General features: G+C 37.9%; 1 protein-coding gene across 1 annotated transcript in view; it reads right to left on the bottom strand.

The window, feature by feature from the left end:
• Positions 1-27,822, bottom strand: part of thada (THADA armadillo repeat containing) — a 195,221-nt gene that overhangs the window by 166,350 nt on the left and 1,049 nt on the right. Inside the window, exons 4-21 of the mRNA XM_073834661.1 lie at positions 27,236-27,369; positions 26,936-27,084; positions 26,223-26,255; positions 26,071-26,119; positions 25,757-25,953; positions 25,543-25,637; positions 25,210-25,433; positions 22,618-23,321; positions 20,793-20,947; positions 20,525-20,680; positions 20,342-20,437; positions 18,145-18,268; positions 17,331-17,473; positions 17,011-17,242; positions 15,512-15,647; positions 15,274-15,410; positions 13,650-13,811; positions 13,211-13,377 (exon numbers count right to left, since the gene is read on the bottom strand). Of these exons, the coding sequence (XP_073690762.1) occupies positions 13,211-13,377; positions 13,650-13,811; positions 15,274-15,410; positions 15,512-15,647; positions 17,011-17,242; positions 17,331-17,473; positions 18,145-18,268; positions 20,342-20,437; positions 20,525-20,680; positions 20,793-20,947; positions 22,618-23,321; positions 25,210-25,433; positions 25,543-25,637; positions 25,757-25,953; positions 26,071-26,119; positions 26,223-26,255; positions 26,936-27,084; positions 27,236-27,369 (3,093 nt within the window). The remainder of the gene's footprint in view (positions 1-13,210; positions 13,378-13,649; positions 13,812-15,273; positions 15,411-15,511; positions 15,648-17,010; positions 17,243-17,330; positions 17,474-18,144; positions 18,269-20,341; positions 20,438-20,524; positions 20,681-20,792; positions 20,948-22,617; positions 23,322-25,209; positions 25,434-25,542; positions 25,638-25,756; positions 25,954-26,070; positions 26,120-26,222; positions 26,256-26,935; positions 27,085-27,235; positions 27,370-27,822) is intronic.

Genomic DNA, 27,822 nt, shown 5'->3' with positions numbered 1-27,822 from the left:
GGCTGACCAACCCCGATTCCCGTTCAGAAAGCTTCGCACAGATATCGAGTAACAGTTCTAGTGATTTATTGCTTCGTTTTCTGTATGTGCAAAAGATGTTGCAAGACCTGCTCACTCCCTCGCTAATTTCTGGATTTGGAAACTGTAGCGATCTATCACGGAAAACAAAGTGGGAACATTTGATCAAGCTGTCTGGTTTTGGCCGAGGCTGTGCTCTTAGCTTAAGACATCAAAAACTAATTTAAGAGTTCAAACCTTCTGCCCCTTAAACTGCTATGGGAAGTCTGCTCTCCGCAGGACGTGCTACATAAGAAACCCCAAAATCATACTGGGTCAGGTGCTGTAACACTGAGCCAGAGCTCCAAAAATGATCAAATCACTTACTATTACTTACTATTAAACATGCATTAAACAACCATTAAACATGAAAGTGCTACTAGATAGCAAAAGCAATATTCATTCACTTATTCATTCATTCATTCCAGTGGGCAAATTAATTGTGGCAAGTCTAAAATAAAACTAATAAAAAGTTGGAAGAAAAAAAAAAAAACAATGGTAGAGTACAACAACATAAACAAAAAGTAATAAATAAAAGAAAAAAAGGAAAGAAAATAGAAAATAAATAAATAAAATCTAAAATAAAAATGAAATATAATAGTGTATATATATATATATAAGTGGTGGGCCGTTGTCGGCGTTAACGTGCTACGTTAACGTGAGACTCTTATCAGGCGATAAAAAAAAAAAAATATCGCCGTTAATCTATTCTCAAAGTTGGGTTGGGAGCTGGGTCTATATTTTAGCGCGGATGTTTACCTAGCCGAATTGCACTGTAGGGGGCGAGAACGAGTCTTCGAACCTGTGTGTATGCTTACTGTGAAATTACCACATCAAACGAGACGTGCTAACATGGATGCAGCTCAGAGTATGTGAGCGGAGTGGAGTGGGAGCGGAGCGCGGGGGTGGAGCAGTTTGATTTTGAATGGAGGAGCGGATTTTTGAAAAGTCGGATCGTCGTGGTTTTCACTCGCTCCAAGAGTGCTCCACCACCGCTCCATCATGAGTACAATTCATGTCAGCGGTCCGTAATATAACTGCATATTAAGCAGGAATTCACATGTTAAACATATTTAGCTAGCTTGATAGAGATGGATCACTCAAATCAGATGACGGCAATGGACATGAGCGGTAAATTATAGTTCACAAGGAATTCGTTTGTTCCTTGTAGATACTGAATATTTTCAGGTGAAAGCATCATTTAAACAGGTACAGCACTTATTCACACGCAATCGCTCTGTCAATAATGCATTAAAACAAATGTAATGGTACCCGATTTCGAATGAGCAGAAATCTGTAAGAAATGCAGCGATCCGTAGGTAAAATAACTGACGAAAATGTATTTTTATTTTCATTACAAACTTTGCAATTATACTCTTTTAATGCTGACAATGTTATTAGCTTGGGATGTGGTAGGAACAAAGTTTGCACACTAGTGTTCCAAACTCTCCTGTCATTTTATTTTAGTATTTTTTATTTTAATATGTGTTATGAACAGGACCGTTATATTTCAAACATTATTTCTGAATTTGTTTTCTACGAAGCCGCCGGGTTTGCTTCAGGGCAGGGGCGTTGCTAGACCATTTTTACTGGGGCACGTGCCCCAGTAAAAAGTGCCCCTATATAATATTGTTGTTTTTAAAGCTTTCTGACAGTTTTTATGGGGAACTCTATAACGATCCTTCATTTCCTTCAGCTGTGATGCATATATAAACCCCAACAATGAAGGTGTTCAAGGTGAGTTGCAATCATGGGAAAGACAAAGGAGCTTCCACAAAAGCTGAGAGAGGAGATTATTTCATCACATCTGAAGGGCCTTGGGTATAAGAAGATTTCCAAAAGATTTAACACTTATGGAACAGCTGCAAACCTGCATGGCCGTGGAAGAAAGCTCACAATTTCATCAAGGGCCCTTAGTCAAGAGAGCTAAGAAAAAACCCCATGTGACTGCAAGACAGCTACAGGATGACATGATGAAGGCTGGTACAAGTGCTTCAGTGGCAACTATAAGACGAGCACTTAATAATCAAGGACTTCATGGCCGGACCCCAAGACGCACTCCACTCTTGACCTCAAGGAACATCAGGAGTCGACTAGAATATGCCAGGAGGAATTTGGATAAAACTACAGAAATCTGGGAGACAGTTCTATGGACTGATGAAACCAAACTGGAACTTTTTGGACATATGGTCCAGCGGTATGTCTGACGTGCAAAAGGTCAGGCTTATGACCAGAAGAATACCATCCCCACGGTCAAGCACGGAGGTGGGTCAATAATGATGTGGGGCTATTTTTCTGCAGCAGGAACTGGCAATCTTGATTGTGTACCTGGCATCATGGATTCCCACAAATACCAGGTCATTTTGAAGAAGAACGTGATGCCTTCTGTTGACAAATTAAACCTTGGTGATCATTGGATCTTCCAGCAAGACAATGATCCCAAGCGCACCTCTAAATCAACCAAAGCTTTGTTGGGGAAAAGATGCTGGAGTGTCCTGGAGTGGCCTTCTCAGTCACCAGATTTAAATCCAAATGAAAATCTTTGGTGGGATTTGAAGAAGGCAGTTGCAGCACATCACTGAGTTAGAGACTTTCGCACGTGAAGAATGGGCAAAGATTCCAATCGAGAGATTCCAATTGTCAGCACTTATTGAAAACTCTTGTTAGAAGTTATAAAAACTAAAGGGCGCTCCACCAGGTACTGAAGCTGGGAGTTGAATAATACTGCACATGCTCATGTGTTACAAGACTTACTTACTGTTACACTTATATATATATATATATATATATATATATATATATATATTTATTTATTTATTTTTTAATAAACCAGTTGACAAATTCACAATTTTCGTTTTAGTTTTTTTAACCAGTTGATAAATTCATTGTGGCAGCTTAAAAAAAAAAAAAACGTAAAGTTGAAAAAAAAAATATTAAGTAATAAAAAAAAACTAAAGGGAAATTACCAAAAAAATTTAAAAAAATATATTTACTATAAATTATATTAACTATTCATTTTAGTTTTTTTTTTTTTTTAACCAGTTGACTAATTAATTGTGGCAGCTCAAAAATAAAACTAATAAAAAGTTGAAAGGAAAAAAGACAAAGACAGACAGGAGTTAAGCCCGAAATTATTCATACCCCTGGCAAAATCTCACCTTCTGACCGGAAATGACACAAGCTTCTCCCAAAATATAATATGGCTATTACAGCAATCAAACGCTTCCTATAATTGCTGACCAGCTTTTTGCATGTCTCCCACTGGTATTTTTGCCCATCTTTAGTGATGAGCTCCAACTCTTTCAGGTTGGAGGGTCTCCTTGCCATCACCCTGATCTTTAGCTCCCTCCACAGATTCTCAATTGGATTTAAGTCAGGACTCTGGCTGGGCCACTGCAAAACGTGCAAATGTTTCTGTCTGCTAGCCATTTCTTCACCACTTTTGCTGTGTGTTTTGGGTCATTGTCATGCTGAAATGTCCACTGGTGCCCAAGGCCAAGTTTCTCTGCAGACTGCCTGATGTTGTTGTTGAGAATTTTAATGTATTGCTCCTTTTTCATGGTGCCGTTTACTGTGATTAGGTTCCCTGGTCCACCGGCTAAAAAACACCCCCAAAACATTAGGTTCCCACCACCATGTTTGACAGTGGGGATGGTGTTCTTAGGGGTGAAGGTTTATCCTTTTTTTTTTACGCCAAATGAAGGCTACATCATTGTGGCCAAACAATTACATTTTTGTTTGATCTGACCATAAAACAGAAGACCAGAAGTCTTCTTCTTTGTCCAGATGAGCATTTGCAAAGGCCAAGTGGGCTTTTGTGTGACTTATCTGGAGAAGTGGTGTCCTCCTTGGTCTGCGTCCGTGGAACCCAGCAGTGTGCAGTGTCTGTTGGACTGTCTGCCTTGAGATGTTGCAACCAGCAGAACCCAGATTCATCAGGATGGCCTTGGTGGTGATCCTTGAATTCTTTTTTACCTCTCTCACTATCCTCCTGGCCAGCACAGGTGTCACTTTTGGCTTCCGACCACGTCTTCTGAGATTTTTCACAGTGCGTAACGTCTTGTATTTTTTAATAATACTTTGCACTGTAGCCACTGGAACTTCAAAACATTTAGATATGGTCTTATAGCCCTTTCCTGACTTGTGAGCAGCCACAATGCGCAGTTGCAGGTCCTCAGTGAGCTCCTTTGTCTTAGCCATGACTGTCCACAAACCAACAGCAGAGAGCTTCTGTTTTTCACCTGTTGAGTTGATTAAAACAGCTGTTCCCAATGAATCAGGGTAATTAGGATGCTTTAGAACAGCTTGGACTATTTGGAATGGTATAGAACTTTGGATTTTCCCACAGACTGTGACAGTTTGCAAAGGGTATGAATAATTTTGGCCACTTTTTGTTCAAATGTAAATAAAAGCTGAGAAATATTGTTTTCCACAATGATGCCTCTTGTACACTGCCTGTCATTATCTTTTGGGAGAAGCCTTTAAGTCAGAAGTTTAAGTCAGAATTTGCCAGGGGGAATGAATAATTTTGGTTTTGACTAATATATATATATCATGAAGATCAACACCACTGTCAATACACCAGTCACAGTAGGTGGAGAGCCAATTCAGGAGGTTGAGTCCTTTGTGTATCTGGGGAGCATTGTTGACACGCAGGGGGGAACAGATCGAGATGTCACAGCCAGAATTGGCAAAGTGCGAGCAGCCTTTGTCATGTTAAAGAACATCTGGGCTTCAAGAGAGATCACCACGGCCACGAAATTGCGCATCTTCAATTCCAATGTTAAATCGGTCTTACTCTATGGCTCAGAGACTTGGAGGATGACCAAAGCGACGCAGCAGAAGATACAGACATTCTTCAACACCTGTCTGAGGCGTATCTTCAAAAACAGGTGGCCAGATAAGATCAGTAATGAAGAACTATGGCAGAGAGCGGGACAAGAATCAATAACAAGCCAGATTCTAAGAAGAAAGTGGGGCTGGATAGGACATACACTGAGGAAACCAGCCTCCAGCATCACCCGCCAGGCCTTAAAGTGGAATCCACAGGGAAAGCGGAAGAGGGGCCGGCCTAGGAATAGTTGGAGGCGGGATGCAGACTTAGAGCTGAAGCAGATTGGGACCAACTGGACGGAGGCAGAAAGGACAGCCCAGAGCCGCGATAGATGGCGAAGTGTTGTCGATGGCCTATGCTCCCTTGGGAGCTATGGGCCTAAGTAAGTAAGTAAGTAAGTAATATATATATATATATATATATATAATTCATTTTAGTTGTTTTTTTAACCAGTTGACAAATTCACAAGTTCATTGTGGCAGCTTAAAAAAATACAATTTAAAGTTGAAAAAAAAAAACAATTATAGAGTACAAAAACAGAGTAATAAATGAAAAAACTAAAAGAAATTAGAAAAAAAAAATTACAATAAAATGTAAAATAAAAAAATATATTTACTATAAATTATATTAACTATTAATTTTAGCTGTTTTTTTTTCTTTTCTTTTTTTTACCAGTTGACAAATTAATTGTGGCAGCTCAAAAATAATAAAATTAAAAGCTGAAAAATAAATAAAATGATAACGCACAAAAATAAAAAGTAATAAATAAAAAAGAAAACTAAAAATAAAATATAAAGTAAAACATAGATATTTTAAATAATTACATTAACTATTCATTTTATTTATTTATTTTTTTTTACCAGTTGACAAAATTGTGGAAGCTCTAAAATAGTAAAACTAAAAGTTAGTTGTAAAAAAAAAAAAAAAAATACAACGAGTACGAAAACATAAGAAGTAGTAATAAATAAATAAAAACTGAAAGAAAATAAAATCCATCCGAGATAAAAATTTAAAGTAAAAACATTAACTATAAATTATATTAACTATTCATTTTATTTATTTTTTTATCAGTTGACAAATTAATTGTGGCAGCTCTAAAATAATAAAAATAAAATTTAAACAAATTAAAAAAATAAAACTATACAGCAGAATTGTATTATTATTAAACTAAAAGAAAAAATTACATTATTATATTACTTTTTTTTTAAAGCCCAACATCATCTGTTCCCATTCATTTTCACTTTATGGAAAAGATCTGACTAATAAAGATCTGACTAATCCTCTTCTTTTCCACAGGAAAAAAAAAAGTAATGTGTTTGTAACAACTTAAGGTTAAGTAAATGATGTTTTTTGGCTGATTTATTCCTTTAAGGGCAGTAGGTTTCAGGACAAGGCCCATTTGAGAGAGGGAATTTTCACTTTACACCTCAAGCTATTTTTTGCTCAGTTCAATGTAGAGTGAACATACACAGACACTGTTACAAACACACATTCACATTGTACCCTAAGTGCTTGTGGCTTTAAGTCACCCATAAGGTTTTGAACATACCCCAGGATGTAGGAAACGTTCATGTTTATGTATCGTATTGGCACACAGGACGGAGATGCTGCCAGAACAACCGCTGCCAGAGTCTCAGGTGTAAAATGCTGGTGAATGAGTTCTGTGTGAAGTGGTTCGGCTCTTCAGGGAAAAAGGAAGCCATTTGAAAAGAATGCAGGATAGGAAAGGTAGTCGGCCCGTTAAACAGCAGGCTGGTCTGAAATGAAAGCGCTACGCTAAGAGGGCACAAGCTAATTGAAGACGGGCACAGCGGGAAACAACATATACATTCACATGGTTTAAACTACTGCCGACGGAAAATAACTGCCCTGCTAAGCACAGGCAGCTGGTGCTGTTCATGCTAAAGGCACACCTCTGATGCACAGACTGTCCTGAACCATAAGAAATCATTTTAGCCAAATAAAAAAGCAGCAACTTATGTATCCTTCTTGAAAAGTAAAACCCAAAATGCATTGCGAAAAGTGAAACAAATTATCCAATAGACTTTAGACGGCAGGTTAGACGGCATATCGAATTTAAGATGGATGAAAACGAGGCTGTGATTATAGACTTACAGTCTTTACAATGGCACACTGTATAAAGGTCCTAGATTATGTCATTTTCAGTTTTATGGAGTTTAAAATAATTCTGGACAGATTTTTTTAGCTGAACAATTGGTGTGGTGATAAACAACAATGACAATTAAGCACATTTACCCCAAATTCCTAACATTGGGCAATATTTATATTACATACTGTATATGAAACAAATGTATTAACACGTTATATATTTTATGTAGACTGTCTGACTGGACAACTGACTGAAAGAGACCAACTGACTGACTGAAAGAGACTTAATGACTGACTGACTGACCAAAAGAGACTGACTGCCTGGATGACCGGCTTAAAGAGACTGACTAACTGGACGACCATCTGACTGGACGAATGAATATAAGAGACTGACTGGATGATAGTTGAATGACTGATTGGACTACTGACTGACTGAATGACTGTCTGACTGTCTGACTGTCTGACTGACTGACTGACTGACTGACTGACTGAAAGAGACTAACTGGCTGGTCGACTGAGTGGACAACTGACTGGACGACTGTCTGAACGACTGACTGAAAGAGACTGACTGAATGAACAACTGAATGGACAACTGTCTGAACGACTGACTGAAAGAGACTTACTGACGGAATGACTGACTGGAAGAATGACTGACAGGACGAATGAATGAAAGAGACTGACGGACTGGATGACCAACTGACTGGACGAATGACCGATTGGATGACCGACTAACTGGACTAACTGACTGACTGACTGAAAAAGACTAACTGACTGGATGACTGACTGGATACATGAATGACTGAATGACTGACTGAAAGAGACTGACTGACTGGACAACTGAGTAGACAACTGACTGACTAAATGAAAGAGAGAGACTGACCGAGTGGATGACCAACTGACTGACTGAATGAATGAGACTTACTGACTAAAAAGACTAACTGACTGAATGACTAAACGACTGACTGAAAGAGACAGACTGACTGGACAACTGACTGACTGACAGACTGAACGACTGGCTGTCTGTCTGTCTGTCTGTCTGTCTGTCTGTCTGTCTGTCTGTCTGTCTGTCTGTCTGTCTGACTGACTGAAAGTTACTGACTGGATGACTGACTGAATGACAGACTGAACGACTGGCTGTCTGTCTGACTGACTGACTGAAAGAGACAGACTGACTGGACAACTGACTGACTGACAGACTGAACGACTGGCTGTCTGTCTGTCTGTCTGTCTGTCTGTCTGTCTGTCTGACTGACTGACTGAAAGAGTTACTGACTGGATGACTGACTGGACGACTGACTGGATAACAATGACTGACTGGACGAGACTGACTGGATAACTGAATGACTGAACGACTGACTGAAAGAGTTACTGACTGGACGACTGAATGAAAGAGACTGACTGACTGACTGGATAACTGAATGACTGAACTACTGACTGAAAGAGACTGACTGACTGGACGACTGAGTGGACAACTGACTGACTGACTGGACGAGACTGACTGGATAACTGAATGAAAGAGACTGACTGACTGGATGACTGACTGACTGGACGACCGACTGGATAACTGAATGACTGACTGGACGAGACTGACTGGATAACTGAACGACTGACTGAAAGAGTTACTGACTGGAAGAGACTGACTGACTGCATGACTGACTGACTGGACGACTGACTGGATAACTGAATGACTGACTGGACGACTGACTGGATAACTGAACGACTGACTGAAAGAGTTACTGACTGGACGACTGAATGAAAGAGACTGACTGACTGGATGACTGACTGACTGACAGACTGAACGACTGGCTGTCTGTCTGTCTGTCTGTCTGTCTGTCTGACTGACTGACTGACTGACTGACTGAAAGAGTTACTGACTGGATGACTGACTGGACGACTGACTGGATAACAATGACTGACTGGACGAGACTGACTGGATAACTGAATGACTGAACGACTGACTGAAAGAGACAGACTGACTGGACAACTGACTGACTGACAGACTGAACGACTGGCTGTCTGTCTGTCTGTCTGACTGACTGACTGAAAGTTACTGACTGGATGACTGACTGGATAACAATGACTGACTGGACGAGACTGACTGGATAACTGAATGACTGAACGACTGACTGAAAGAGTTACTGACTGGACGACTGAATGAAAGAGACTGACTGACTGACTGACTGGATAACTGAATGACTGAACTACTGACTGAAAGAGACTGACTGACTGGACGACTGAGTGGACAACTGACTGACTGACAGATTAAATGACTGGCTGTCTGATTGACTGACTGACTGACTGAAAGAAACTAACTGACTGGATGACTGACTGGCTGAAAGAGACTGAAAGAGACTAACTGACTGGTCGACTGAGTGGACAACTGACTGACTGAATGAAAGAGACTGACTGAATGAACAACTGACTGGACAACTGTCTGAACGACTGACTGAAAGAGACTGACTGAATGAACAACTGAATGGACAACTGTCTGAACGAGACTGACTGAATGAACAACTGAATGGACAACTGTCTGAACGACTGACTGAAAGAGACTGACTGAATCAACAACTGAATGGACAACTGTCTGAACGACTGACTGAAATTCAGAGACTTACTGACGGAATGACTGACTGGAAGAATGACTGACAGGATGAATGAATGAAAGAGACTGACGGACTGGATGACCAACTGACTGGACGAATGACCGATTGGACGACCGACTAACTGGACTAACTGACTGACTGACTGAAAAAGACTAACTGACTGGATGACTGACTGGATACATGAATGACTGAACGACTGACTGAAAGAGACTGACTGGACAACTGAGTGGACAACTGACTGACTGAATGAATGAGACTTACTGACTAAAAAGACTAACTGACTGAATGACTGAACGACTGACTGAAAGAGACAGACTGACTGGACGACTGACTGACAGACAGACTGAACTACTGGCTGTCTGTCTGTCTATCTGACTGACTGACTGACTGAAAGAGTTACTGACTGGATGACTGACTGGATGACTGACTGACTGGACGACCGACTGACTGGACGACCGACTGACTGGACGACCGACTGGACAACTGAATGACTGACTGGACAACTGACTGCATGACTGACTGACTGGACGACTGAGTGGACAACTGACTGACTGACAGACAGATTAAATGACTGGCTGTCTGTCTGATTGACTGACTGACTGACTGAAAGAAACTAACTGACTGGATGAAAGAGACTGACTGGACGACTGAGTGGACAATTGACTGACTGACAGATTAAATGACTGGCTGTCTGATTGACTGACTGACTGAAAGAAACTAACTGACTGGATGGCTGACTGGCTGAAAGAGACTGACTGACTGGACGAATGATTGACTGGGCGACCAGCTAACTGGACGAATGAATGAAAGAGACTGACTGACTGGATGACCAACTGACTAGATGAATGACCGCCTGGACGACCTAACTGGACTACTGACTGAATGAATGAACGAGACTGACCGGACAACTGACTGAAAGAGACTAACTGACTGACTGGATAACTGAATGACTGAACTACTGACTGAAAGAGACTGACTGACTGGACGACTGAGTGGACAACTGACTGACTGACAGATTAAATGACTGGCTGACTGACTGACTGAAAGAGACTAACTGACTGACTGGACAAATGAATGACTGAACTACTGACTGAAAAAGACTGACTGGACGACTGAATGAAAGAGACTGACTGACTGGATGACTGAACGACTGACTGACTAGACAACGAAGTGGACAACTAACTGACCAACTGACAGATGGAACAACTGGCTGGCTGACTGACTGGCTGAAAGAGACTGACTGACTGGATGACCAACTGACTAGATGAATGACCGCCTGGACGACCTAACTGGACTACTGACTGAATGAATGAGCAAGACTGACCGGACAACTGACTGAAAGAGACTAACTGACTGACTGGATAACTGAATAACCGAACGACTGACTGGACAAGTGAATGACTGGACGAAGGGCTGCTCGATTTTGGCAAAAATCATAATAACGATTATTTAGGTCAATATTGTAATCACAATTATTTAAACGATTATGACAGGGTCCAAAACTTTATATAGTGATTAATTTAAAGATGCTTTGTCTCTTATTATAACTACAAACGTCCTTCATTCAAGAGCAGTGAGTGATTTTTCTCTTTGTATTTTTCGTTTTATACATATTAGGCACAGACATGGCAGAAGGAATATGACGTGTTGCCGCTTTAACCACATGGATCCTATATACTGTTACACACATATTTTCATTCTCAACTGTTTATGATTATTTAAGACATGGCTTTTAGGGAGGAGCGCAAGTGCACCACTGGAAAGGGGGCGCAATGGGGCGCAATAATCGTTTCATCTCGATTACTGCATTTTCATGATTGTTTAAAGGTGTCATAGAATGGAAAACTGTATTTACCTTGGCATAGTTAAATAATAACAGTTCAGTACATGGACATGACATACCATGAGTCTCAAACACCACCATTTCCACCATTAAATCTCGTGTTTGCAAAAGACCACTGAAAAACAGGTCAATTCCAACATAACACCGACTATTACGCAATAGTCCCGATCGTTATTGGTTACGTCAATACATCAGTAAAATAAGGCAAGCCACTGAAGGGACATGGTTAGCTTAATGCTAGCGGTAGCCTGTTACATTGCAGTACATAAGATTTCACTTTCCACATAAAAGGAGAGATGACCACGCTGATGATGGCGAATGACGGAGAAAAGACTGCGCTGATGATGGCGAATGATTTACAGATCCTGAGCATCACCAACAAGCATCTGAACTTGTGTTGTAAGTACTCGTCTCGCTGCAGTATAACGTTACACAGAGCACATGCGACCACAGTAGTGAGAGTAAAATGTCACGGATTCAAAACGGCAGATTCAACAAACCGCATATTAAAAGCGGCTAGAGCTCCGTAATTAAATATAAATTTTCCTCCATGTGCGAGCTATTGAGATGAGCAGCTCTGTGAAGCAGTCAATCAGAGCAGAGCTCCTCATTAATATTCATGGAGCTTCCAAATAAGGCAAAAACAGACCATTTCATTCTAGGGACAAATTCTAGGGTTGTAAATGGACTTGTAAAACCATTTCTGGAGAATTTTTGCCCTTTCCTATGCCATATACCTTCTATGTAGATATCAGAGAACAATTTAAAATATTGTTTCAATGCATTATACGGCACCTTTAAAGCAGAAATCGAAATCGAATTGCACAGCCCTAACTGGACAACTGACTGAAAGAGACCAACTGGACGACTGAGTGGACAACTGACTGACTGGATGAATGACTGACTGGATGACCATCTGACCGGACAACTGAATGACTGAACGACTGACTGACTGGACAACTGAATGATTGAATTGTCATCATTTACTCACTCTTAATTTATTCCAAATCTGTATGATATTCTTCCAGTTGCTGAACACAAAAAGAAATAGTTTGAAGAATGTGGGAACCAAACAGTTGACGGTAGCCATTGATTTCCAAAACACAGAATTTTTTTTTTATGGAAGTCTATGGCTACGATCAACTCTTTGTTACTGACATTCTTCAAAATATCTCCTTTTGTGTTCAACAGAAGAAAGAAATGCATACCTGTTTGAAACATGTCATTTTTGGGTGAACTATCCCTTAAAAAAAGTATTATTAGTTTCTAATTATTAATAGTTCCTTACATTCAAGCTATAACACATATTGTGGATAGGGTGCTACCTTAGAAGGAAGCCAACTCCCTAGGGTTTAGAACTAAGTCTTTGTGTCTGCACTGGAAATACGTTTGACATTTTCGTTTTAATGGCCGCCAGGCTCAGTTTTATGGCAAATGAAGTTGTATTCACCGTGATCACATTTCCTGACGCCTCTTCAGGGGCTGTTCGCTAGACCATATTTAAGTCTGTATTAGCAATTACCATGATGTCTCATCTCTCGGCCTTGAGCTCAAAAAGATCAGCTTACTGGAAAAAGTCTCCACTCAACGGCATGAGGTACAGTTCTCCATTATATCTCACTCGCTTATGTAACCGAGATCTTGGCTTCAGGGAGGCTCGGTGGCTTCCATCAAAACAGCCTCTTTGAGATGAGTGCATGTATGTGTGTCAGACAATGAATGCTAGATCAAATGACACCTGTCGAGTTTATGTCTGTGTCTGACCTGGTCCTCTGTGACGACTCCTCTGTCGTCAGAGTGTGTGAGAGGACAGCACAATGGCATGCTCTGACACAGATGACCCAGCAACATGGACACCTCTTTCATGGTCCTCCAGCAGCACACCAGCACCATCTGAGCAGTGACTCGATAGGCCTCTCCATCACTGCCACCTAGACAACAAAAACCACACACACTCACCCAAATAAACACTCACAAAACACTGATCAAATGTCGGCCTCTCATGGACAGAACATGTATTACAGCAACACCAGCCCTCATTTGAAATCAATTCTTGGTCCACTAAAAGTTTAATACTAAATGATTTATGACGTGCCTGAATGCACCATACTTGAGTTCAAAATTAGTTTTTTGATACAGATACTACGCTAAAGGGCAATGAGGTGCTGGAAGTGTATCTAGTGATGGGTAATTGTGTTTGTACCGCTGTTACAGGATTGTGGTTTATGATCTGTGTTCTCTGGCTCTTTCTGCTCTGTGTCACACCCGCTCTCATTGGGGTCCAGCTCTCTGGCACTAGTGAAAAAGTCATTTGTGTCACGAGGTTGAATCTCCTGCAGGATTTTCTGGAGGCCAGCAGAGGTCTCTGTGGAGAGAAGAAAAATGTGTATTGTGATTACAAACATGCAACTGACAAATGTAAAAGTGGGACAACACAGTGTCCTGATTTCTAATCAGGCACAATGTGACCCATTGAAATTTAATACAGATAAAAACTAGGGACAGTTATTACCCTTTGGACTTCTACACAATGAGATACTTACTAACAATTCCCAACAATAGATTTGCCTGCGTCACATGAAAATGGAAATTTTTTGCAAACTGTGAACATTTCTATTACAATGTATTTTTAACCGTATTTCAAACTGAGTTTGAGTTTAAACTGAGTTTAATAGCATTCTGGGTCAGAAATGTGATGTGGTGAGGGCTGATTTGTCGATAAGACTCATTTTATAGCTAAAATTCTATTTTAAGTGACCTTAAAACAAAAACTAAAGACAATATATGCTGTAAAGTCAGTAAAAAAATAAATAAATAAATACTCAAACAAAGCAAATCAGTCTGCGCTTTGTTTCCCGGCGGACTGAAAATAAACGCGACACTCGCGTCTCCCGGAAATCCGATCAAATTCAACTAATCAGATGACGACTTCGACATTCCTGAAGTGTTTCCAGTTAAGTGTACCATATGCATCAGACGTTTAGCCAATGTTCCGTGGGCGTGACATCTGAGGCTGAGATAGGGGACGAGAGACGAGACACGAGACTGGGTTCATGAAAATTCGAGGATTTCTTTAAAAAAAGGTTTAAAAATCTTCTATGAAATATATAGTGAAAAATTGTATTTTATTGAACACAAAAAAAAATATAGGTGCATTTTGATATGAACTTGTACTTTATAAAATTAAGCTTCTATTCTAATGAATTATATGCAGTAATAAACATGTAAATAAAGCTGCATGATTCTGGATAAATTGAAAACAACGATTTTGCTTTATAAATTGGAGATCACGATTCTCTCACGAATAAAAAAAAAAGATTAGAAATCTAAACAAAATAACAATTTACTAGTGGTTTTGACGCAATGTTTATTGCTTAAGTCTTTTTAAAAATATATTTGATCAAATTTGTAAAAAAAAAAAAAAAAAAAAGTCAGTGTCACAATTAATAAAGACTTGTTCTATATTAATATGCTAAATTGTGATATTGCTGGACAACTGAACCTAAAACTCTGCATTCTGGTCAACACCACCAACTAAGATGTAATACTGGAAATGTAGAGTGGGACATATTTGTGGGGCAAGCAAGATGTGGTAAGGAGGATAATGTTTTTAACCCATAGCCCATTCACATGCACAGTATGTAATCAATATATGCAGTATAAACTGTATACCAATAAGTTGATGCATTTCTACTTTCATGCGTTCGTACCCATCATCACAGCAGATGAAAGGCTAGTGCAAATCCAGGTGCCGACAAAATGTCTACTAGTTCACTGATTCACATGCTTGATATTCACTTAATTAGGACAGTGTTGCAAGCATTTACCAGACTCTGTATCCATGGGAATAAGGCCCTCAGGGGAAGAGCTCTGAACCACAGGTGACACAACTTCAGACATCCTGTAGCACAGCTCTATGAGCTCTGACACCACAGCCCTCCACTCAGACAGCAGGACAAGCGACCTAGAAACACACAGAAGTATATCAACCACAGACACCCCAGACAAAATAAAGACCAAGACGTCTGTAATAAACGATTAAAGGTTGAGTGAATGTGGATGTACCCAGTGTTGAGCTGTTGCAGGACAGCAGTGATGCAGTGAGCTCTGCCATACAAAGGATAGGAGGAAGCGGCCTGCAGAAGAGACGACTCTGCCTTCAAAATCTCTTCCTTCAGACACACCATCAGCCACTGAACCACTGAAACATCACAAACCAACTCTCTAAATTAGATGCATACATTATTTAGATACATACAGTATGTCATAAAAGTGAGTAAACCCCTCAAATTCAGCAACCATTTTATTATATCTTCTCAAGGGACAATACCATAGAAATCAAACTTAGATATATTTTAGAGTAGTCAATGTGCAGCTTGTATAGCAGTGTAGATTTATTGTCCCCTGAGAATTACTCAACATACAGCCATTATTTTGAAATAGCTGGCAACAAAAGACCACAGGACATGGTTCCAGTAATTCATGCTCTTGGACAAGTTGTCTTCAGCAAACTGTTTGTGGGCTTTCTTGTGAGCCAGCTTTAGATGAGGCTTCCTTCTGGGACAACGCCTATGCAAACCGACCGTATGGTCTGAGCACTGACAAGCTGACCTTCTACTTCTGCAACCTTTAAAGCAATGCTGGCAGCACTCATGCATCTGTTTTTTTAAAGCCAGGTTCTGCAGGTAATCATGGAGTGCCCATAATCAGCCATATCTCAAGTCTACGAGCGTGATATTGCATTTATACAACAGTTTGACGGCACAAGTGTGTAAATACATAAACAAAATAACAACGGAGTGTCTTTAAAAGCCCTCTTTTGTGTGAACTACTTCCTTCCACCATGGATTCAAATCAGGATATTGGCCTGCGGCCTCATGCCTATGGCGAATCACAACCGTGCCGATATACAGCCATATCTCATACATACACTGCCGTTTAAAATTGTGGGATCAGTAAGATTTTTAATGTGTGTGTTTTTTTAAGTCTGTTATGCTCATCAAAGTTCCATTTATTTGATCAAAAATACAGAAAAAAGTAATATCATGAAATATTATTGCATTATTTTTTATTTTAATATACTTTAAAACAGAAAACCACCATTTTAAATTCCATTAACATTTCACAATACTACAGTTTTGTTCTGTACTTGTAACCAACTAAACACAGCCTTGATGAGCAGAAAAGTCTCCTTTAAAAAGCATTAAAAACCTTACTGATTCCAAACTTTTGATCAGCAGTGTACATTGATCTAATTTAGATAAATGTATAAAAAATTAACATTTTCAACATTTTAATTTTATGGACTTTCAATAGTGGGACAAAAATCTGTCAGGTTTTTAATATAATATCTTGTATCTTTGTGTTTTGAAGATAAATGAAAGTCTTATGGGTTCGGGAAAGATTTGACTGTGTGTAACTGATGCCAATTGTCTCTTTTTTGGGGGGGCTAAACCATCCTTTTAAGAACGGACACTTGGTTTATGAAGACGTACATTTACAATTAACAGAAATTATGGAAATTTTCACCCATCTTGCGTGTTGGCCATCTAACAAAAGTCTACCTGCCAGGGTGTTCTGCTCAAGAATGGAAGCCTCAGACATCTGGGACTGCATCCATGCTGGTGGCTGGCTAGGGATGTGCTGCTTTTGGATACAGCTGAGTAACGCATCCTGCAGACCCGGCTGGTGCAGCAGCAGGTTGAAAAGATGAGCAGCAGTGACGCTGTCGAAGGGTTTAGTGCTGGTGCTGAGATCCAGAGCTGCCTGGAGCAAAGACTGGAGCCTCTCCGGCTCCTACACAGAGAAGGTCAAGTGTTTACATACATTCATTTAAACATAACATTGCTTAATATTAGTCTCAGTCTCTTATTTTCATACCGACCTTGAGTTGCACTGCTGCAGGGGGCAGTTTTTGTAAGAGGTTGCAAGCAAGCTGTTTGACTTCAAGGAAGTTGCTTGCAAGACAGTACAGCACACCTTGAGCATGAGAAGAGCTCACTGACTCTCCAAGAGCAAAACCAGAGTCTGAAAAAAAGAGGTGAACAGATGAACTGATGAACATCTTAGGAACTAGTGGACATCTTAGAGAGCAGGGTGGCTGATATAAAGGCAATAGAGATATGATACCACACTATTTTAAGATAGTAAATAACACATGGATAACAATTTCTGAAATAAAATAATATTTATTTGACAAAATATGTAATAAAATTTTTTGAAATAATAAAAAAAAAAACAGACTTAGTAGTACAGGTATATTTGTAGATTTTTCCTTTTATGCCAAAAAACATTAGGATATTAAGTAAAGATCCTGTTCCTTGAAGATATTTTGTTAATTTCCTACCGTGAATATATCGAAACTTAATTTTTGATTAGAAATAGGCTATGCATTGCTAAGAACTTTCTGAATTCAGATTTTTTTGCATCCTCAGATTCCAGATTTTCAAATAGTTAGCAAAATATTGTTGTATCCTGCTTTCAGATGATGTATAAATTTCAAAAAAAAAAATATATATATATATACCCTTATGAACAGTTTTATGGTCCAGGGTTATATTTATAAAACAATAATATTAGCCTTGGCAATATATCAGTCAACCACTTTAGGAAAAATCCTTGTGCAAGGAAAAATGACATAAAAAGTGTTTCCCAGTGCTAGTGTTTTCCACTGTTTAGAAGTGAGGACTGGCTAATACCTGTGTTAAAGGTGAAATGCTCAGCGATCAGCCCCAGCAAGTGCAGAGCCATCAGACACCTGGAGAACGAGGCTCCTGGGTGAAGCACCTGGAACAGAGTCTCGCAGAACGAAAGCAGGAACTCCTGATAAAACAGAAAACATAGATTTTTCAGTTTAAGAAAATGTGAGTGGTGCTTGGCTGTACAAAATAAACTACACAACAGTCACATTGCTTCAAAGTCACTAGCACTAAGCTTCCAATTTACCAACTCTTTAGGTTTTTATTTAAAAACTACAAATTTGAAAGTTTAAAGAGATAGTTTCCCTGCACATGACTTCTTTCAGATGAATACAATCTGGCTCTTCCAAGCTTTATAATGGCAGTGAATGGGCGTTAAGATTTTGAAGTCCAATAACGTGCATCCATCCATCATAAAAAGTACTCCACACGGCGGCCTTCTGATGTGAATTGATGTGTTTGTGTAAGAAAAATATTCATATTTTAATCACTAGCTTCTGCTGTCGTACATGCATTCACGAGAGAGTGGCACTCCAGCAGATGATGTTGGATGTATGAAAATGTGGTTAGTGAAGTGCAGAGAGCAAAACACCAGTCATGAATTAGAAGTACAAAACAAGGATTTGTAAAGAAGGAAAAGGAGACTGGTTTTCCTTTGCTGTAAACAAAACTCGGTTTTCACAAGACTAGCATATTCACACAGGATCTGACGCTACGTCCTACGTCATCCGCTGAAACGCCACTCTCTTGTGAAAGTACGCACAACAGTTAGCAGAAACTACAGATTATTGTTTATAAAGTTTTAAATATGGATATTTTTCTAACACAAATACATCGATTCGCTTCAGAAGGCCTTTATTAACCCGCCTGAAGAACAGCATGGAGCACTTTTTAGGATGGATGGATGCACTTTATTAAACTTCAAAATCTCAACAGCCATTCACTGCTATTATAACACTTGGAAGAGCCAGAACAGTTTTAATATAACTCAGATTGTGTTCGTCTGAAAGAAGAAAGTCATATACACATAGAATTGCTTGAGGGTGAGTAAATCATGCGGTAATTTTCATTTTTCATCCCTGTAAGTCAGAATAGTTTGCAAGAGTAAACTAGTGAGTAAATAAGTTTTCCTGTTCAGTGTGATGGTGTTTAATGCCCCTGTAGTCTCATTTAGTCACTTGTTATCATCACATTGGAAGTGGGAAAGATGTATTCATCCCAACTAACAGAACTCCTGCTAATAGGAAAAACACATTTTTCTTCTGTTATCTTAATGTTTACTGCTTCACGTTCATCTCCTGTATTTAACACATTACTCAATGTCTGTGTAATCAGAGGACTCTTATCTCTAAGCCTGATGTTCCTTGGCACTTCAGATTGTTTACTTGATTTCTAAATGCACTCCTTTAGCTATATTTTCCAAGCAACATTTTGGTTTTTAGTTATGCACCATCTACTCAGTTTTAAATCCAAAAATGCCTATTGAGTAAAATCACTCATGCAAAGATTCAGAACTAGAATCTCCTATCTGTGGAGTTTATGTCAGAGTCCTGCACGGTTCCTGTTTGGTAAACCCAGAGAATAAATCTGCATTCTCATTAAGTGCATCTGCTGCTTTTGTTTCATATAGCATAATCTCACAAAGCTGAAGTCAGAGCATTCTGTTTTTGCTTCAAATTTTGAAACTATACAATCTAATTTACAGTAAATAAGAAACTGCTCAAGCTACATGTGTATGGCATCTTAGTTTGCATCATGACTAAAGTGCAGTGGTTACCTCTAATTTGAAATGCCTGCATGTAGAGCAAATAAACATCTTGTCCATGTTCATATGTGACCCTGGACCACAAAACCAGTCATAAGAGTCAAGTTTTTTAAAGAAAATCTGAATAAATAAGGTTTCTATTAATGTATGGTTTGTTAGGATAGGACAACATTTGGCCGAGATACAACTATTTGAAAATCAGGATTCTTAGGGTGCAAAAAAAAATTTAACTCAAAATACTGAGAAAATCACCTTTAAAGTTGTGCCGAAGCTCTGAGCAATGCATATTACTAATCAAAAATTAAGTTTTGATATATTTATGGTAGGACATTTACAAAATATCTTAATGGAACGTAAGCTTTACTTAATATCCTAATGGTTTTCGCCATAAAAATTATTCCACACATTATGGTTCGCATGCAGGACTTCTACCTGGTACATGTTGAGGACTTGCTGGTCTTTGTGGTTGTCATGCTGGTCCAGTTTCTTTTGCAGTAGCTGAGCGCTGTCCTTCACCCTACACAAGAGCTGACAACACACAAAACAGATACAAGCCAATCAGAACACACTAACAATATCCTCTGTCCAATTAGAGCTTAAGCTGTCATTTCCTACCTTTTTTAACAGACTGACAGTCTGCTGTCTGACTCCTGGTGACTGGCTGTTGAGATTAAAGGGCAGGAAGTGGCGTATCAGCTCTATATCCTGTCTGGACAGTGTTTCTGTGCTGCGATGGCTCTCACATACCAAACCCAGAGCATCCATTCGCACCTGAATTCATACAAACATCCTTCGTTTCCATTTGTGTTGTGAAATGATACAGTTTGGCATGTCAGACATTAATTATTAAAGGTTCAGCAAAAAAAATGCGGTTCCCTATTACCTGATCGTGTTTGTGCACAAGAGCCTGTCGCATTAGTGGGAGAGGGACCAGGCCACCCCACAATTCCACCTCTACAGACTTGAGAACACCCTGAGAGCGGGCGGCACGCAGACACGTCATCAGAGCACCCAATGCACCTCTGCTGCCAGCCGACCCTGAGGAAAAAACACACTTAACACTTATAAAAAAAAATAAAAAAATTAAAAATAAACTAGTTCTGTACAATACTCCTTTCTATAATTCAATAATTTAATAACTAAAAATATTTTACACTCAAATACCCTAAAATTATTTATACACTTATATGCACACACACACACACACACACACACACACAATACTACAAATATTTCAAATTGAAAAATAAAATAACAGAATCAATTAAAATTGCCGTAAATTAGTTTAATTTGTCTATTTAAATTCTGAGCATTATTATTACTAAACTAAAATGTAGTATCAATATTACATAAATTATACATTATTTTGTATCGCTATTTTGGTAATCAAAATTTAAGCTAATTCTTTCTTGAGTTCATTTAGTGATAAAGAAAGTGTTTTCCAGACTATTTTTTAACAACTGTAAATTTTACTATATATTTTATTCTATTATCTGCTTCAATGTAAAAAAAATAAAATAAAATAAAAATAAATTAAATAAATAAATAGAATTTTTTTCACATTAAAAACAATAATAATAATAATAATAATAATAATAATAATAATAATAAATTATTATAATTGATCTCTTTTTTTGTAAAGCTGGCTTGGAACCATGTTATTGAAATGAAATATGCATTGGAACCATTGAAAATAAATAAATAAAACCATCGGAAAATGTATTGATTTATTAATTAATTAATCAAATTATTTGTATTTTCTGTAAAGCTGCCTTGAAAATAAAACCACTGAAAAAAAGGATTTTTTTTTTTCCTGTAAAGCAGCCTTAAAAAAAAAAAAAAAATTTAGTGATTTATTTTCAAGGCAACTTTACAGAATTCATAGACTTATAAATATATATATATATTGTTTGTATGTATGTATGTATGTATGTATGTATGTATGTATGCATGTATGATTGTATGAATGTATTTATTTATTTATATTTATTTATTTATATTTTCTGTACAGCTGCTTTGAAAATAAAACGAGTAAATTTTTTATATATATAATTTTTTTTTTAATTGTTTTATTTTCAAGGCAGCTTTACAAAAAATATATACATAAATAATAATTTATATATACACTTTTTTAATTGATATTTATAGGTTTTATTTTCAAGGATGCTTTACAAACTAAATAAATTAATTAAATATTTTTTTTATAAAATAAAAAATAATTAGTTATAGATTAATGTTTTCTATGTGTGTGTGTGTATATATATATATATTTTTTTTTTTTTTTTTTAATTTATTTATTTATTTATTTATTTTTCCCCTAATGGTTTTATTTCCACCGCAGCTTTACAGAACAAAAATATAATACTAAATAAATAAACAATCTTTTTTCCAATGGTTTTATTTTTACCGCAGCTTTACAGAAAAAAATAAGTATAATATAAATATAACAAAATATAATATTAAGATAATAAAATGTATACAATATTTTAATAATTATAATAAAAGTTTGATAACAATAAATTCTAACAATTTATTTTCTGTAAACCTGCCTTGGAACCACGTTACTGAATTATACATTTTATTTATTTATTTTTATCAGCATTTATTTGTAACATTATAATATTTCTTAACTGTCACTTTTACCAGTTTAATGTCCTTGCTAAATTAAATTAAATTAATTTGGTACTGTATATTCACAAGACTCTTACCCTCTGTGCAAGTCTGCATCTCCTGCAGGGCCTGTACCATGTGGCGAAGACTGGAGGGGTTGCAGCGTAGTAACTTGGGCAGGAAGTAATCCAGTATATAAGTGGTTTGATCCAATCGGGCTGTGCACAGTAACAGCAGCAGAGGCCTCACCCATACCTCATGCCACCCATCTATCCAGGCATCCCCATCACTAAACCGGGCACATAACTGGGTCTTATGGCTGACAAAGAGCTTCTCCAGAAGGTCGCTGGCGTACGGTGCCATCGTCTGATCCCCCATCAGACCCAACAGTCTGGATGGCAATCCACTATCAAGCTTGAGTAGAAACTCTGCTCCTAAATGCTCCACCAGGCAGCCCAGTGTGCCATACTTCCCTTTCATATGCCACTCCAGTGCTAGAAGGTCCCGGGTGAGCTGGGTGATGTAAGGGTCGCTGGTGGGATCAGACTTGTGTTCGCTGCAGTGCTGGTGGAGCGTGAGGAGGTTCTGGAACATGGAGCGGGTCTGGTGGCGAACCCCGTCCAGCGGGTGCTCCCAGTGGGCGTAGATGTGGTGGTGAAGGCGTGCGATTAGAGGAGAGCCTCCAACCAGAGACGAACGAAGGAGAGGGGGACATGTGTCCACCTGGACGCAGTCGACCGCAGCTCCACTCCAGAGAGTCAAAACCCGAGCCACGACCATCACCGTACTGGACTCCTTCACTCTGAGAGCGAGATTTGTGTCAGAGAGCAGTTCAAATGGAAATGACTGATCAACTTCATAATGAAATAAGTAAAAAAGGCAGTACAATGTAAATTAGGGGATGAACTTAGTAGTGCAAAAAAAAATTAAATAAATAAATAGATAGATAAATACAGTTTAGGTCAAAAGTTTACATCCTCCTTTCAGACCCTGCAAAATGTTGACAGGATAAGACAAGCCAGGGGTGAAAACTTTTTAAATTTAAAGATCAGGGTAAATTTAACTTATTTTGTCTTCTGGGAAACATGGAACTATCTTCTGTAGTCTCTGAAGGGCAGTACTAAATAAAAATAAATATGATATTTAGGCTAAATAAGAAAAAACGTACACATCTCCATTCAGTTCAAAAGTTTTCACCCCTGGCTCTTCATGCATCGTGTTTCCTTCTGGAGCATCAGTGAGCATTTGAACCTTCTGTAATAGTTGCATATGAGTCCCTCACTGTGAAAATATGGATCTCAAAATCTTACAGTCATTGTTGGAAAGGGTTCAAATACACAAAAATGCTGGAAAACCAAAGAAATTGTGGGACCTGAAGGATTTTTCTAAAGAACACCAGACAGTTTAACTGTTTTACAAACAAGGGACTTATGAACAACTATCACTAAACAAAAAAAAATTAAAAAAAATTAAAAAGCAGCTGTGGCTCATTCAGGTAACAACACAGTATTAAGAATCAAGGAGATGTTAACAAGGTCATTTTTTTAAATTCAACTATTATTTCGCTTGTGAACTATATGTAAACATCTTTAATGTGAAATATCTTATTCAGGTCAGTACTAAATAAAAAAATAATGCATTTTGTATGATCCCTCTTATTTTGGTAAAATAATTAACATCTTGCAGATTCTGAAAACCTTTGACCTTTTTTTTAATAAAAAAAAAATAGCCATTATTACTCTTCATTTTGCTTTCTCACAACTGAAAATATGAGATTGTTCATTATTAATCATTTTCTACTGACATCCATTTTTACCAAAAGTACTTGAAATTAGAAATATTTTCCGCTTTTTTCCTTGGATGTTTTAGTTTTTTAAATGGTTTATAATATGTCTTTCCCTTTCCAGGGAGTTTCTCATTTCCTGTCACTTCTAGCTCGTTCTGTAAATATTTACAATATTGTAATGGAGCTTCAGAAAAATTATGGTGGAAAAACTAAGCAAATAAACAACGAATATACACTACCATTCAAAACACTACTGTTTCTCCGTATTTTTTGAAATTCTTTTAATATTTCCAATACTTTAAACTGTCAGCATGGATGATTTCATTTGAAAAAGTGAAGATATTTATAATGTTAAAAGAAAATTTCTTGATGTGAAACTTAATTGATCAAAGAATATATTAAGCATAATTTTAAAAATATATCATTTATAATAAGAAAAAGAATATAAAATGTATTTTAATAAAAAAAATAAGATTTTTATTATTATTATTTATTTATTTTTATTTTACAGCAAATAATTTTGGAAAGATTTCTAAAGTATCATGTGACACTGAAGACTGGAGTAATGATGCTGAACATTCAGTTTGCCATCACAGGGATACATTTTAAAACATATCAAAATATTAAACAGGTATTTTAAATTGTAATAAAATTTCACAATATTACTGTTTTACCTGTATTTATGAAATAAATAAATATAATTAAAAAATTGAAGAGAAAAGGTTTATACATATAACTAACTGTGGAGGAAAAGTACACTGTCAACTTAGTAGAAAGCAATTAATATTTCTTTAGATTGTAGCAAACAGAAATTATTTAATTTTGCAAACAAATCCTTCGTTCAGAAAACCCACTGACTGTTTTGTTTCTCTTTTGTGTGAATGCATTTGGTATCCTTCAGTACCTTGTATCTAGAGACAGGAGCACTTCAGGTATGAGCAGAAGCAGTTTCTCAGCCTGTGGACCGAGGGTCTTCCCTTTCCAGCTAAGCATCGCCAGAGCTCCATGACTCAGATACAGAGCCACAGCTGCAGGTCTGCTGCTCTCATATAGACCTGCACAGCTCCGTCTCAACCACTGGGGGGCAATGCTGCCTGCATCCACTGAACACTGCAGGAGACCTGCAACCTAGAAACACACACTTCACACTTAACAGCACTTCTAAATCCAGGAGTGGGTTCAAATGCAGCTCAAGCTGAGACAGAATACAGAATAAGTTTTAATGCTTCTCACTTACTATGACAGGTACATCATCTCCATTCCCCATAATAGATCTAATGAGCAAAACCACCGCCATCCCAGCAGTGCTCTGGACTGACTGAACAAACTCCTCTAGATGGGGACAAAATGGCAAGAACTTTAACATAATACAAAAATCTACAACAATAAGGACAATATACAAAAAAAAGTGGAAATAAATACAAAAACACTCTGAAGAATATAGGCCTTACCATCAGTCAAGATACATGTATAGCAGTTGAGTAGCCCACTGAGAGCCTGATGTAGATCAGATTGGTCATCTGAAGCTGAAAGCATTGCAGTACTGATGGGTTCCTGACATCTTTGAACCACCAGCATTGAGGTCTTCACCGCTGCCAGACATGACTGCATCAGCTGAGCCTGGGCCACATGACGACCGGCCAGACCCCTGAACAGCACATCAAATGTCAATGCACAACAAAAAACCATGTTACAGACAAGAGAAAGAACCATGTTACAAAAATTCTGAGTCTTTCGTCTATGCATACAATAGTGAACAGTGTACCTGTTCTGGTCCACATAACAACTCAAAGTCCTTTGGAAGAACTTCAGGACTATCAGAGAGACAAATAAAAAAAAAATGGTTTCTGAAATTGCAGAGCAGAGAAAGTTGCAATATGCCATAAAAACATAAAAAGATTTAACTTGTATACTAACCTTCTGTTAGCAAACGCTGAACACATTTTTCACCTGTAAACCAAGCACAACAATTTTAAAATACATTACACTGCATACACTACATCCATTGATGTATTTGTTTGTAGTTATTAGGATAGGACAACATTTGATAGAGATACAACTATTTAAAAATCTGGAATCTGAGGGTGCAAAAAAAATCTAAATGTTGAGAAAATTGCCTTTAAAGTTGTCCAAATGAAGTTCTTAGCAATGCATATAACTAATCAAAAATTACGTTTTGATATACAGTAGGAAATTAACGAAATATATTCATGGAACATGATCTTTACATAATATTCTAATGATTTTGGCATAAAAATCGATCATTCTGACCCATAGTACAATGTATTTTTGGCTATTGCTACAAATATACCTTTGCTATATAAGACTGGTTTTGTGGTCCAGGGTCACATATGTAAAGGTAGGAAAGAGATTTTAATAGCAGTGTATATTGTTAAACTTACTGTTTTTGTAAATTACAGGTTGTTCTGTAAATGTGTTTACATTTTTACTGTATTTTTTACAAAATTATTCTGGCAGCCATAGCTGCTGATTTGATTTGATTTTTTTGACAGTGTAGAAAGTTTAAAAACATTTATTTAAAATAGGAATCTTTTGTAACATTATAATGTTTTTAGTGTCACTTTTGAATAATGCATCCTTGTTTCTAAAATGACATCACTTAGACATACCAATTTTAAAGCCATCCAGGCAGGAAGTGATACTATCTGTTAAGTGTGAGCAGTGATCTGTGCTTGTAGAGGAGAGACAGGAAGACAGGCTCTCGGACAGACATCCAACCGTCTGCTCCTGCAGCCAATCTGGGCCACTACCTAGTGCACTGATAAAAAAAATAAAAAAAAAGTAAAAGATGCCAGTGTGTTAAATAGATTAGTACAAGTAAACAAAGTACCAATAAGTCAATCATTTTTAAATAAGAGTTATTAATTGCCAAGTTTCATGAATGTTAGCAAAATGTCAGAACTTTTAACCTTGCTACGGCTCTCTTTAGTGGGTTCTTAGCTTGCAGTGTGGTAAACAGGAACGCTAGTGTGCTCAGGGAGGCCTGGAGTAAAGGACCCATAGGAGACTCATCCTCTTTCAACTGCTCCAACATGAAGCCTGCCTGCAGTCAACACAAACCAATTAATTAAAAGTTAGTTAAAGGAACACTCCACTTTTTCTGGAAATAGGCTCATTCTCCAACTCCCCCCCCCCCCCCCCCCGAGTTAATAAGTTGAGTTTTACCGTTTTGAAATCCATTCAGCCGTTCTTCTGTTCTGGCGATATCACCTTTAGCATAGCTTAGCATAGATCATTGAATCCTATTAGACCAATAGCATCGCATTCAAAAATGACCAACGAGTTTCGATATTTGTCCTATTTAAAACTTGACTCTTCTGTAGTTATATCGTGTACTAAGACCGGCGGAAAATGTAAAGATGCGATTTTCTAGGCCGATAAACTGCAGCAGGCGCAGTAATATCACGCAGCGCCTGAAATTAGTTCCCAGCTTGGTAACTTCCAACTAGGAACCCTCCCTGTGCATGCAGTTGGTCACGATGTGCTGCGTGATATT

The sequence above is a fragment of the Garra rufa genome, chromosome 2 (assembly GCF_049309525.1).
Source record: "Garra rufa chromosome 2, GarRuf1.0, whole genome shotgun sequence".
Taxonomy (NCBI): domain Eukaryota; kingdom Metazoa; phylum Chordata; class Actinopteri; order Cypriniformes; family Cyprinidae; genus Garra; species Garra rufa.
Note: the sequence above shows the minus strand (reverse complement) of the source record. Positions and strands in the feature narration are given on the sequence as shown.